At 35.8% G+C, this 13,554-nt stretch overlaps 2 protein-coding genes across 3 annotated transcripts; one reads left to right on the top strand and one right to left on the bottom strand.

Moving 5' to 3' along the window:
• Nucleotides 1-907: 907 nt before the first annotated feature.
• LOC125221688 (glycerol-3-phosphate acyltransferase ATS11, chloroplastic-like) lies at nucleotides 908-10,783 on the top strand. Of its 2 annotated transcripts, none has more exons than XM_048123893.2 (13): nucleotides 908-1,314; nucleotides 2,742-2,839; nucleotides 4,395-4,481; nucleotides 4,573-4,670; nucleotides 5,707-5,764; nucleotides 7,766-7,867; nucleotides 7,966-8,027; nucleotides 8,116-8,226; nucleotides 9,145-9,223; nucleotides 9,709-9,828; nucleotides 9,904-10,017; nucleotides 10,127-10,293; nucleotides 10,373-10,783. In XM_048123893.2, the coding sequence occupies exons 1-12, from the start codon at nucleotides 1,014-1,016 to the stop codon at nucleotides 10,259-10,261; spliced, it is 1,365 nt and encodes a 454-aa protein (XP_047979850.1). In that variant the 5' UTR covers nucleotides 908-1,013; the 3' UTR covers nucleotides 10,262-10,293; nucleotides 10,373-10,783. The 2 variants fall into 2 exon arrangements, with proteins under 2 accessions (XP_047979850.1, XP_047979851.1); XM_048123894.2 differs by having other exon boundaries at nucleotides 10,355-10,783.
• Nucleotides 10,784-10,857: 74 nt separating this feature from the next.
• LOC125221689 (putative xyloglucan endotransglucosylase/hydrolase protein 30) lies at nucleotides 10,858-12,408 on the bottom strand. Its single transcript, XM_048123897.2, has 4 exons — nucleotides 12,208-12,408; nucleotides 12,044-12,144; nucleotides 11,755-11,963; nucleotides 10,858-11,515 (listed from the first exon to the last, which is right to left on the bottom strand). The coding sequence occupies exons 1-4, from the start codon at nucleotides 12,389-12,391 to the stop codon at nucleotides 11,002-11,004; spliced, it is 1,008 nt and encodes a 335-aa protein (XP_047979854.1). The 5' UTR covers nucleotides 12,392-12,408; the 3' UTR covers nucleotides 10,858-11,001.
• Between the last annotated feature and the right edge of the window lie 1,146 nt (nucleotides 12,409-13,554).

Genomic DNA, 13,554 nt, shown 5'->3' with positions numbered 1-13,554 from the left:
AGATGGAATAATGTAGAAGAGAGTCCCCTTTATATTATTCTCTTTTTTACTTTATTTTTTCTCCACTTTAACTATTTATTATTATTTTTTTAAAACATGTCTGAAAAAACAAACGTTTCATTTCTAATGGGATAGAGGGAGTATAAATCAATCTTTTTCTCAAATTAATATCAATCTCCCCTACTTGGCTTATACAGTACATCCTTAATCAAAGGTGAATGGATAGATTCTTGATTTAAGTACTAGCAAATTTAAATTATTAGACCACTTATCTTTATTTTAAATGTTTTAGTTAGTTGTCCTAGTACTCCTGAGATTTCTAAAAAAAAAATTAATTAGTCGCTGAAATGGCCGGTGAATATGCGGATTGTAAAAAGAATTACATGCACTATTAGACGTTATAGATATTAATTAAGTACTATCTTTATAGCTATACAAGAAGTCAAATTAAAATAAGATATTGTCTCTTTCTTAGAAAAATAAAGGAGAATGACTAATATGTTGAGTTTGGTTTAATCTTACAAGTAACCATTTTCTAATAGTGATTTTGTTCGATTTAATGTAGTTGGCACTATTGTTTTTTTATCCTTAGTATCATTGTGGAGTGGATCTCCTATTCTATTTTTCCTACTTCATTCCTAATTCACATTCACAACTTAATAAAATAATCACACTATCACTTAATCATCACTTACATGTATAAGATTATTTTATTAAGTTGTGAGTGAATAAAGTAGAAAAAATGGATTAGGAGATCCGCTCCGGTATCATTGTATCCTCTCTTTTTTTTTGTATGATTACTACTTTAGTAGGATTTAAATTATTTTGAAAATTCCAAATCTAAATTTTATAGTAGTTGATTTTTCCCTACCTACATATCCGTATAAACCGATGATGACTGGGCTGAGATAATCATTTCTCCACAGTCTTCGTTCGCCTTTTTCCCATTACAATATCACAAATTCACGCGTTTCTATCTCCCTCTGCCTCTCTCACACTCGCAATCGCTCTCAATGATTCTCTCTATACCTATAGTGAAGCTCTACGCCTGCTCAACTGCACCTAGGGTTTCTGCTTCCCATTCCTCTTCCAGGATCTCATACTTCGTTAAATCTCTCGGCTGCGGCGAACCTCGCAGGCCGACTCGCTCTTCATGTCTTCTCTTCTGTGCGCCGAATCCCCGGGAAACGGCGGAGATGCTCTACGAGAGGAACAGCTCCTCGAATGTTGCGGCGGTCGCTTCCAGCCCCGCTGTCGATCACCATCACGTATCTCCGCCTCCTCGATCATTCCTTGACGCGCGTAGTGAACAAGGTTCCTCTTAATTTAATTTACTAATTGAAGTAGCACTCGTTCTGTATTTTTCATGTTTTCATGTGATATCTTGTTGAAATTTGGATGTTTTATCCTTTTTAGCGAGTTAAACTAAATGCGTCTAAAGTTTGACCTCAGTTCCAATTGCGTGATTGGATATAGAATTATAACTTTTATGCGTGTTATCTATTAGAATGTCAATTGATTAGTTTTTTTGTTTTTGTTTTATGTCAAGTGCGTGTATCAGCAGCCATGAGTTAATTTTCTATATCCTGTTTGAGCATGGGAAGAAACACATAATCACTTCTTATGGCAACGCATGCATAAGTTTTTCTACTCCTAGCATGTGTGGCATATTTAGGGCTCGAACTTATTCCATTCAACACATTGTCGCCTTTTTCTTTAGCTTGTTATAAACCATTCATATGTGCACGAACAGTGATCCAGTACTTCTATGTTATAAGATGCTTGACTGATTTACTGTCAAAGTAGTGACCATAATATCAGTCAGCTTCATGTACCAATTGTTGCTGAAATCATAACCAATTAAGCTTGTCTAAAACAAATAATTTGACGACACCATGTCTTTTTTAAGACTATCTGTTTAGATTTAACCAATTGGAAGACTAAAACAGAGTCATTTCTGAACCTCAATACTATGCTTTCATGTGCCATTGGCCTGCTGAAAGCCTGAAGCATATCTTGAAGTTAGCACAGACGGTCCACCAATAAGTTTATTCCAAGCGTTGGACTTTAGTCTTAGTATGAGTCACAATATTAGTTACGAAATATGGAATTGGGAGAACCAAGGAATTGTAGAAAGGAACATAGAGGAGAGGTAGAATATGGAAGTATTTAACATTAATTATGTAGCCACCTCAACCTCCCTATTACAAGTGGAACCTGCTCAAGTAAGTTACATTCTGTTCCATCAATGGACATCTGAAAGGACCATGATTAAATTCACTAATTCAGAAGTTTTGCTATATTATGAGAAAAAGTCCGTAGATAACTTTTCCGTATAACAATTAAATGAAATATGCATAATGTTGGGTTTGTTGTCATGAAAGGTCTTCTTTTGTTCAAGCTACTTTTATCTACTGATGATGGTATGCTTGGGAAGTTTTATATGGAGTTGGAGGATTCAAATGAAAATCATTTTAAACAAGTTTCGGCTAACTGTGGTCTTCCTATAATTCTAAGCTTCCTTAGTTAGGATGATATTTGTATGAGGTGATTTACACATTATCTATTGTAACCATCAACTTGTTACAGCTTCCTTACATTAGGGTAATGTAGCCTGACACAATGTTCCTCTTTGCCTCAGGACCCTGTCATGTAACGCTTCATGTATACAGCCAGTTTAATAAGCATAAATTTTAAGATTTCAGTTGATCTGGCATTCTTATATGAATTTTATATTTCAGACCTACTTATGATGATCCAAAAAGAAGCTGAAGCTGGAAGATTGCCAATTAATATAGCTCAGGGGATGACAGAATTGTATCACAATTACCGAGATGCAGTAAAATAATCTTATCCTGTTCATGGTGAAAATATGTAGTTATCAATTACTGGGAATTTGCGATGAAAAGTTATTGATTATGTCATTCTTGACATCCTCATGATTTTGTAATAACGTGTGGTTGAAAACTATGGTATCATACTGCAGTGTGTGTGTGTGTATGACATTTTGCTTGTAATTTGGTGTCAGAGCTTTATGATAAAGATTGATTATCTTATCCATAATCAAGCTTTATCACTTTAAATTGTAGATATGCTGAAAACCTCACTCTAGTATCAACAAATTTGTGTATTTTCCTTTTTTAAGGCTGAGATATTTAATGCTGCTACTCTCTGTGTAAACTGGAGTTGATTTGTTGTAACTGTTTGTTCTCAAAGTGAGTAATTGATTTGAACAAAATGTTCAAAAGGATATAAAACTATAGAGATGTTGTGTTTACCAAAGTTTTCCATGACTGTATTTGGGAAGAGAGATTCTTTCCTTTTCGATCATTTTGACATTTGTCAGTGACCAAACATTTGAAAAGATCCCCTGAGGACATGTGAGAATGTGTTTGCATGATTGAGATGTGAAGGGTTTGAATTACCGATATAGCTGATAGGTTGTTTTTCAAATTTAACTTCTGTTAAACATTTTTATTATTTTTTCTTTTCTGAAAACACGATCCAGGAATACATGTCTATGAATTTGGATTTGGATTAATGACACGTCCTGCCTATTAAGCTGACAGGCTGGTTTCACTTTCTTTAGTTTCGGTAAACATTTATTTTGGTGACTGTTTCTGACTAAAGAATTAAACAGTGTTCCTTTTCTTTGGGAGAGTAGACCCCTAAAGAATAAATTTAGGCTTTTCAAACAGGATCACAATTTACAGTGAACAAAGATGAGATTAGTTTCTAAATATTTTCATTACCATTTCATAAACAAAATGATATTTTCATTCACTGTGTTATTCTATAACCTATGAATGTTGAAAATGTGAAACTGATTTCAATTACTTTAGCACTTCAGATTCTGTGAATACCATATGGATATAAAGTATCTCCAATTGCATTTCTTTTGAGCATCTATAAATTCACGTGGTCCCTGAATTTTGAGTCCTGGCTGTCTTCATACACATTTGTTCACATTTGTTTTTGGAAAGTTCCTTTAAGTTATCAGTGATATGTTTTAAGAATCTTAGCATGATAGTTACATGAAAACACTCGGTACCTTTTGCTCTATATTTTCAGATGGATTGCTCTACATGATGGAAACGAAACATAACTTATTTTTTTAATGCTATTCTCAATTCTCTGCGACTTCATACATGCTCTAGCTATTTCCACTTTTGTTATTGTTTGTGTTAAGATGCAATGCGTAACATGTTTATGGAGTCCCACTTTTTCCTCACTCTTTGGGTTCATGGGTTGCACTTAGAATGACTATTTTTTAGTTGAGTGGCAAGATAGGCCATTAAGTTCTCTTGTTTTTTTTTTTTTTAATGTCTTCTAAGATCCAGATCCCTGAGCTGTGTATATCTTTTTAAATCCTTTGTTGGATTCTCAAAATTCAGGTATCGAGAAGTGGACATCCCAAAGCTGATGAGATTGTAATGTCTAATATGGCTATTGTCTTGGACCGTGTTTTCTCTGATGTGCAGGTAGTTATCTGCTATCTTTTATCATCTAGATTTTACACATGAGACTTCTCTAACCTCTGCTTTGTTATTGAATCGGAAACCAATTTCATAGGATCCATTTCAGTTCTCACCATATCACACTGCCATTCGGGAGCCATTTGATTATTACACGTTAGGTCAGAAATATATCCGACCTTTGGTTGATTTCAGGTCAGTCAACTTGACGTTTGATTTTTATTATAATATACACTCATTGTATGGTTTACAATTTACATGAATACTGTTCTTGCTAAACCCTGGCAAATGCCAATCTCAAATCAGTGTATGATAAATTTTCAATCAACTTGCCTTCTGGGGAATGAATTTATAAGAATTGTATAAATCTACTCTAGTTTTCCTGCTGCATACTGAACAATATTAATGTGGTAAACATAAGTAGAGTATTGTTACTGTAAGTGAAAGATGGCCAGAAAAGTTTGGTAGATAGAGCTCTTTAATGGAAAAATTAGTCCAAGTTTCTAGTTTGATTTACTAAGAGGTCCATTTGTGGTTATTGTATGCTTTTTAAAAAAAATAATTTTACTTATATATAGAACTGCATGCTCTTATTTGTGCAGTAATAACCAGTGACTGAGTAATATTCAAAATTTCAAATGCGATGAATTAGTTCCTAGTCATTCTGCAGTTCTGCTGTTATATATTTCGAATAACACAAACGAATATTAGGGGACTTGCTTACTACACGAAGCATAATTATGTGTTTTCAGAGGGTATTTTAGGACTTCTATAAAATTTTGTTAGGATTGAGGTGATGCTGAAAGACTGAACTTGAATTAGACAGAAAATCACTTAAAAAATACGAGGCTCACAGGCGATGTCTGCCTCAGCCAAATCACTGATCCAAATTTGAAGACTAAATTTTCTGCTCCTTGCATGACTAAACTCTACTACTTAATAACAGTAGGAACTAGGGCTCCAGAAACAAAAGTTCGGTCCATCCCTTTATTCTAAAACCCTAACTAGCTGAATAGATTAAGGAAAGAAAAGATTACCATGAAAATAAGATAAATAGAGATAGTATCATATTAGGAACCATACCAAATTGTGGATTTTCGACATTAATTTGGGTGTAGCCCCAAATAAATTTTCTTTACCCTTCTGTTTTACAGTTTACTGTCTATAAATGTATCTTGTGCTTTGGAGACTTTCTAGCTGCATCTAACAGTAATTTACTACAAATTTTCAGAAATTCATTTCTTGGGAACAGCTCCATATTCTATGAAATTGAAAAGAAGCTTGAGCAGGTGCATTCTTTTCGTGCTTCATTTTTAAAATGTCTTCATATTTGGCTCCAGTGTTCGCTGAATCAATGCTGTACATCAACAGAAATCCAATTACCCTAAGCCTAACGTATCTTGCCTCTGTGTTGCGTAGTACTTGCCTCTTTGTTGTGTAGTGGGCATGGGATAAGAAAATGAGGTTTATAGAGTTAAGTGGAGAGAATAAAGTAGAGACGTGAAGAGAGAATAAAGTAGGAGAGAATAAAGTAAGAGAGAGTAACGGTACAGTTAGGTTGGACACCCCAAAAAGGAATACTACAAATCACTTATGGTGGGACGGAGGGAGTACTAGTTCTATGTATCAGCATCTAACTGTGTTCTTGCTACTAATGTTTGGAATACTTTGAGTGGAGCTGCTCTCTTTCCTTTTACTGAGTTGATGTCAATCAATGTAATAATGGATCTTTATGCCATTATTGATATGCTTGTAATACTTATACTGGCAGCAATGTTATGGATGGCATATGGTGTCTTACGGCGGTAAGGCAAAAAACCACCACAGGCATATGGCATAGCAGTATGGCGGGATATGGTGTTGATAAATTAATTAATAAAATATTAGTAATATATGTATAGATAAATTCAAAAAATTAAAAAATAATAAAAAATGTAAATATCAACTACTAAAACATTTAATAAAGCATAAAGTCATAAGCAATTATATATTATGCCTATAATAATAAGTCTTAGTTCAACTATTAAAATATAAAGTCATCATCATAATATATACTCCCTCCGTCCCCCGAATGTTGACACGGGTTTTAAGAAATGTAATGGAAATTGAGTTGAAAAAGTTGGTGGGATATGGGTCCTACTTTTAAAGTATTAGTTTTATAATAAAATGTGAGTATGAATGAGTTATTGGGTTTAGGGTTTTTTGGAGGTCGGCGCAACTAGGGTTTATTTGGGAGAGAATCTGATTCTAAGAACAAAAACACTAGTTTTTTATTAATTGGGTCGGGTTTGAGGGTAAAATAAATTTGGGCCGTCTTATTTGCTAATTGGGCTGAGGATTGGGGGCAGCCCAATCAAAACTGACGCCATACCTGCCATGGCACCGCCATGGCGCCTCATTCGTGGCGGCAAATGGCAGTCGCCATTAAAAAGTTTCATGGCAGCGCATTGCTATGACGTTTTTCTTGAAACCCGCCGTGCAATGGCGCCACGGCGGCGCCATAGCCGATATTTAGTAACAGGGTTACAAGAAAAATGCCATAGCGATGCGCTGCCATGAAACTCTTTAATGGCGACCGCCATTTGCCGCCACGAATGAGGTGCCATGGCAGGTATGGCGTCAGTTTTTATTGGGCTGCCCCCAATCCTCAGCCCAATTAGCAAATAAGACTGCCCAAATTTATTTTACCCTCAAACCTGACCAAATTAATAAAAAACTAGGGTTTTGTTCTTAGAATCAGATTCTCTCCCAAATAAACCCTAGCTGCGAACCTCCAAAAAAATCCTAGCTACACCAAACGACGCCACCCCCTCGTCGCGGGGATGACGACTTTATATTTTAATGGTTGAACTAAGACTCATTATTATAGGCATAATATATAATTGCTTATGGCTTTATGCTTTATTAACTGTTTTAGTAGTTCATATTTACATTTTTTGAATTTATCTATTCATATATAACTAATATTTTATTAATTAATTTATCGACCGCTACGCCATATCCCTGTGGCGGTGTTTTGGCTTACCGCCGTAAGCCGCCATAAGCCATCCATAACATTGTTTTGTTGCCACCTTCTGTTTCTACTGTGTAAATGTCCATATACATAGTTGTTGCCAACCCAATTATTAGAAACTTTCTTAAGCAGCTTCTGATTAGCATATATGTCAAAATACACCCAGCTAAAACTTCCCTGTTGATATTTGCCATTTCGCCTTTTCTTTGTTTGGTTGATTGCTCTATATTAGAATTTGGCTTCTATTTGATAAGCACTTCATTACAATAAATTTCAGGGTGAGAATATTATTTTAATGTCCAACCACCAGACTGAAGCAGATCCAGCTGTTATAGCTTTGTTGCTTGAATCCACTAGCTCATTCATTGCTGAGAATCTGGTAACTATTATAATAAAGAACACTATAATTACTATAATGCCATACTGATAAATATTCGGAATAGTAATTTTGTCTTATGTATTTTAACTGTAATACAGATATATGTGGCTGGAGACAGGGTTATTACAGATCCTTTAAGTAAACCCTTTAGTATGGGCAGGTGATAGATATACTGCTCACAACTATATTGTTTGACGTAAGCCTTGCATTGCTAAGTTATTAATTTTGCTGAACTTCTAATTAGTCAGGAATCTTCTATGTGTGTATTCCAAAAAACACATGAACGATGATCCTAAGCTCATTGATATGAAGAGAAGAGCAAACACAAAAAGCTTAAAAGAAATGGCGCTGCTTCTGAGGTACATTTGATCCTTCCTATAGTTTAAAAAGACATTGCGTAGTTCATTTTTGTATCTGTTCTGGGTTATTCTTTATCTTATTATTGTACTTATTGGTATTATTTAAAGATATGTAGGAAACATGTGCTTAGCTCATCAAGCGTATGATCAAAAGAGTCCTTGGCGTGACTACCTTAACCATACTATGAATATATAGTTATACATGTTAGCTTAATCCAACAGCAAAGGGGGCTTTTTCAATGAAACGTCTCCTCATGATATAGGAGGTTTCAGGCACATTGTGAGCCCTTGAGGAGTCTATTTGCATATCTGAGTACTTTTTTTTAATGCATATCTGAGTACTTTTTTTAATGCATATCTGAGTACTTGATTATTGATGAGTAAAGCTGTTTGGGGCAAATACAACTGATCGGTCTGTTTTTAAACTAGCAGCAGTTTTTGATATGATGAACAACAATTACTGTGAGGAACTAATGAAACCATTGCACAGTGCACACCCATATGGTCATGTTTATGGCATATTATTACATGTATGGGTTGACTATAGTAGTAGCAATAGTTATGGTCAGTTGCTTCTGAACACCAGATAATCAATGTTTTATCATGAGAATGAGACTCTTATGAGCTACATTACTTACATGTGTTCTCCAATTATCTTATGCATCGGTCTGTCCCATTGTTAGTGATACTTTCGGAAAAGGAAATTTGATGACTTGTTCCAACTCAGCTATTTGTCAACTTCGCTTAATAACGAAATGATGAAAGCTTCCTTAACACTCATAAAATCAATTTTCCCAACAGTAGAATGAAAATAGTGTGGATTCTTAGTTATAATATCAATATTGTGGGAACATATTTATCTTTAGCTTCAAACTACCAATTTTTAAAGGATTCATTCTTTTGCTGTCTATGCTCTAGGACGGGAGCGAAAATAATATGGATAGCCCCAAGTGGTGGAAGGGACCGCCCAGATCCTGTTACAAAAGAATGGCATCCAGTACGTTTCCTTTCCATATTCACATAGTATGCCTCATTTGTTAAAATTGGTGCGGGATCCAAATATGATAATGATGGATTAAAAAAGGTGTTGCATTGGTTTTACCCTGTCAAAATTTGGATATCTTACTTCCCTTATTGCTAATATGCTGCTATTATCATAATATTGCTCTTTTGCAGCATCATGAACTCAATTTCTTTAGCTTCTCCTTTCTATGTATTTTTTTAAATTAATTTTTTTTATTTGAGTTTAATAGGTTTGGACACTCTTGAAAACTTCCTTTTATTCTTAATGCACCTGTGATCATTGATTACTAAACAATCATGATATGTATGTGGTTCTAGAGCGCCATCGTCTGCTGCCACTCACCATTTATACCACTAGGAAGTAAATTTTGCTTGATGGTTGTGAAAGATGTTCATAATTCTCATCTTTCCCTGTCCACTATTCTTAGTATGCTAGTTTGACTACTCATGCTGGCCCAGGCACCTTTTGATTCATCCTCGGTGGACAACATGAGAAGGCTTGTCGAACATGCTGGAGTTCCTGGTCATATATACCCCTTGGCGATAATGTGCCATGAAATTATGCCCCCTCCGTTGGAGGTACATTTTTAGTAGTTGTTCTTGTCATCTATCCATAATGGTAAATTCATCTGTAATAACTCGGATTCCTTTTAGGTGGAGAAAGAGATTGGTGAGCGACGAGAAATATCATTTCATGGAGTTGGGGTATCAGTTGGACCAGCAAGTGATTATCACAAAATTTATTCTGCTTTGGATGATCCGGATGAGGTTACTTCTTTACATATTTTGGCTATATTTACATTTTGGCCATATTATATAAAGCTTTGGATTTCGGGCTCCCCAAAAGTTCTCTTTTTGAGTTTGGGCTTCTTTGCAGGCAAAGTCCATGTACTCGGAGTTGCTGTATTCATCTATTTGCCAGCAGTACGATGTCCTCAAATCTGCAATATATGGCAAACAAGGTCTGAAGGCATCAAGCTCTTCTGTCTCTCTTACGCAACCATGGCTGTAGTTCACTTTTGAGCCGTTTTTGCTTTTCCAAAGGTATTATTCTTGAGAAATAATGAAATCTATTCTATGATACACACACTCATTGCCGATAAAGTTCCATGATGCATTGCAGGTGAGAGATGTTTTGACTCGGCCACTGACACCATAAGCCGAAGCATGGTCTTAGTTGAATGTAAGAACGCCTTGGCCCCGAGTTGAGCTGGAAGAGAACAATCGTATCTCCACTCTCGTTGACGCGGTAAGAAATAAGATTGAGATTAGATATGTAAACAAATGCCTCACAACTTGAGCTTTGTATAGTCTGTGGAATACGTGTATACGCTGCATTTTTCATATGATCCATTTTTCCGTGCGCTTACTAAAAGTTAGGATTATGTAGGTTACGGGCCTAAGGTTTTTTTTTTTTTTAATTATAAGGGAGATTAGCCACGCTCTTACTAATTACAATTATCATGTCTTCAAACTTATTTATTTATATTTTAATTTTGTATTGAAATGAGCTCATTACCTTATTATAAGGACATATGCCTGCCAGTTTGGGAATACTTCTTTATCCCATAAGATTGTTGATGATGAAGATAGAACAATCTTGAGAAGGTAAGGCCTTTTGTTAATTATACATGGCACTGCATAATCTATATTTTCTCTAAAGACAAATATTTACAAATTAATTAGACCCACAAAATCAATTTTGTTAGAAAAGGTAAACGCACACGCAGCCTATTCTAGCCTAAGTTAAAGTCAGCGAGCAGATTGATGCTTGGGGACCTTGCTCCGCCGCTCACCACCCTTCCCACGGCGGCCGTTAACCTTTCCGTCAGCCCGCCTGCCACCATTGCTAAGCATCTCCCTCTCCAAGGGTACATCCACGCACTCAGGTGGGGGCACTGGGTACCGTACATTATCATAGCAATAGGAATAGTACATATACTTCCGCCGAAACCACTGCATGGATTTGCGACGGTTGGCGGTGATGGTGGAGTAGTCCAACGCCGTCAAGGCTGCAATCTCGGCGGTGCAATTGCTGGATGGTAATTGGTCGATGGGGTCGACCACACAACCTTGGAGGACTAGGTCACGAAACTCGGCAATGAAAGGTTCGTGCCTGTAGTCCACTTTCCTCTTGCCGCCGTTCGTCGCCCATGACGACGCGTCCCATATGGTCGCGTACACGGACATTGGCTTCGACGGGTAGTCCCCCCGCATGCCTGCGTGTCGCCCCACTTGGCGTATTGGGATCTCATCCACATAGAATCTGTATTCATATAATATGACAAGTTCATTTTTATCGATAAAATAAATTACGAGCTCTAACTTCTACTGATAAGAATCACCGGCTCATTTTATACATGGAGGAAACAATTGAGAATATAAATTGAAACTTTATAAATCAATTTTTAGTTTCAGACTTATAAAAATTTGACCAAATTTTGTGATATAAATGGCACTATCATACGTAAAATAAACATAGTTTTAGAATGTGTAGGGAATCACATGATATTAAGAGGGGTCCAGAGAATGCTGTAGCGATGGAAAACCTTGCTGGGGTCGAACCACAAGCGGTATCTCTCCTCTCTACCCCTCGAAACGCTGCCGTTTCCATAGACATTGGTCTGAAATCTCCATGCATGGCCTTGCACATTTCCTAGAAACTCGATGTCTAATTCGTCGTGGTTCTTTTCAAAAGTATCCACATTCGACGTCTGCATAATTACAAACATAGATAAAAAAAAATTCACAATTCATGCATAAAAAAATCACATTAATTGATATCGAAACCTACGTAGAATGCAACGACAATGCCGGCCGTGTATTTGGAGGGCATCTTAATGCTGGCGCTGAAGAATCCATAGTTGTAATAATCAGACGAAATAATTCCGGATCCTGCAATTAATTAATTAGATTTATAAAATGGAAAATGAAAGGACGAATAATATTTATTATTACCGGAGAGGCGGTTGAGAAGGAGGCTGACGGCTTTGTCGTCGGCGGATGTCTTGATGTTGAAATCGCTGAAGAGGGGAGAGTAGGATTGGGAGAAGGTGAGGGTGGTGAGGTTGAACGCCGTTGATGAGAGGAAGCCAGGGATGAATATGAGGAAAAGGAAAAGGAAGAGGAGACAACTAGGCATGTTTGTAGAGGACTAAGTGTTGGATATTCCATTTCATTTCTTTTCCTTATTTTCTCTTCCATTTATCTCGCTCCATAGTAATAATTAATATGCCTATATTTATCTTTTTTATTGGGAAAATGGATTTCTATAAAGCTTAGTAGGTCCCATAATTTGGTAGGTATGCACGCAATATTGTATGACAAGAGAATCAGTGTATTATAGTTTAATTAGCATCCAACTTAATACCTACAAATTATGCACTGGATCAAATTCTTATTTAAATAAACTAGATTAGGTACTCAAATTTTATTTTATAAATGTAAATGGTGGTATAAAAACAAAACGTTGGTATTCACTAGCCATACATTATTGTACATTTTCTGATTGTTTGCAAAATACTTTAATAATCTATGTGTGTGTGGCTTGTAGCAATTATACAAAAATAGAATGTTGGTTGGGAAATACCTGGCAGAGCTGTTAAGGATTCATGAGAGGAAATTAAGATGCTTTATAGCACAGTTAAGAGATTAGGTGAGCATATGAGTCATGACAAATTAAAATGATTCTGCTGAAAGCAAAGTAGACATATTTTTGCTGCATCCAGCATTTTATTTCTTATCAATATCTCTGAATCAAGATATATATAGTTTAGTGACTAAGCCAGGATTTTAAAGTTGGGGACTCAAATCACTCTTAAAAATTGTGGAATATTTTCTGGCATCAATATTGTCAAAAGCAATTGAGTAAGTAAGTAACAAGAAACAAATAATAATGTACTCCCTCCGTCCCACAAAAGATGACACACTTTCCTTTTTAGTTTGTCCCACAAAAGATATCACATTTTCCTTTTTGGAAAAAGTTCTCTCTCACATGAATATAAAAACTATATTTTCTCTCTCCATGTAACATACAAAACAAAACCTCCTAAAATCCCGTGCCATTTTCAAAGTATGTCAACTTCTTTGGGACGGAGGGAGTAATCAATATTTTCTGGTATGAGTAATAGATGAATGCAAGAGAATAAAAGAGTATCAAGAAACAAATAATAATGTAATCACAGATGAAAATAATATGATGGTTATCATTAAAATTGCACGTTTAAAAGTTTTAATCAAAGTGTGTAAAAAGTGTGCGTGAAACAGAAAATAAAAAATAAAAAGATTAAAAATCACGTATATAAA

The sequence above is a fragment of the Salvia hispanica genome, chromosome 1 (assembly GCF_029641045.1).
Source record: "Salvia hispanica isolate PSC_SH4W2 chromosome 1, Shi_PSC_v1, whole genome shotgun sequence".
NCBI lineage: Eukaryota > Viridiplantae > Streptophyta > Magnoliopsida > Lamiales > Lamiaceae > Salvia > Salvia hispanica.
This window is presented reverse-complemented; position numbering and strand designations above follow the sequence as displayed.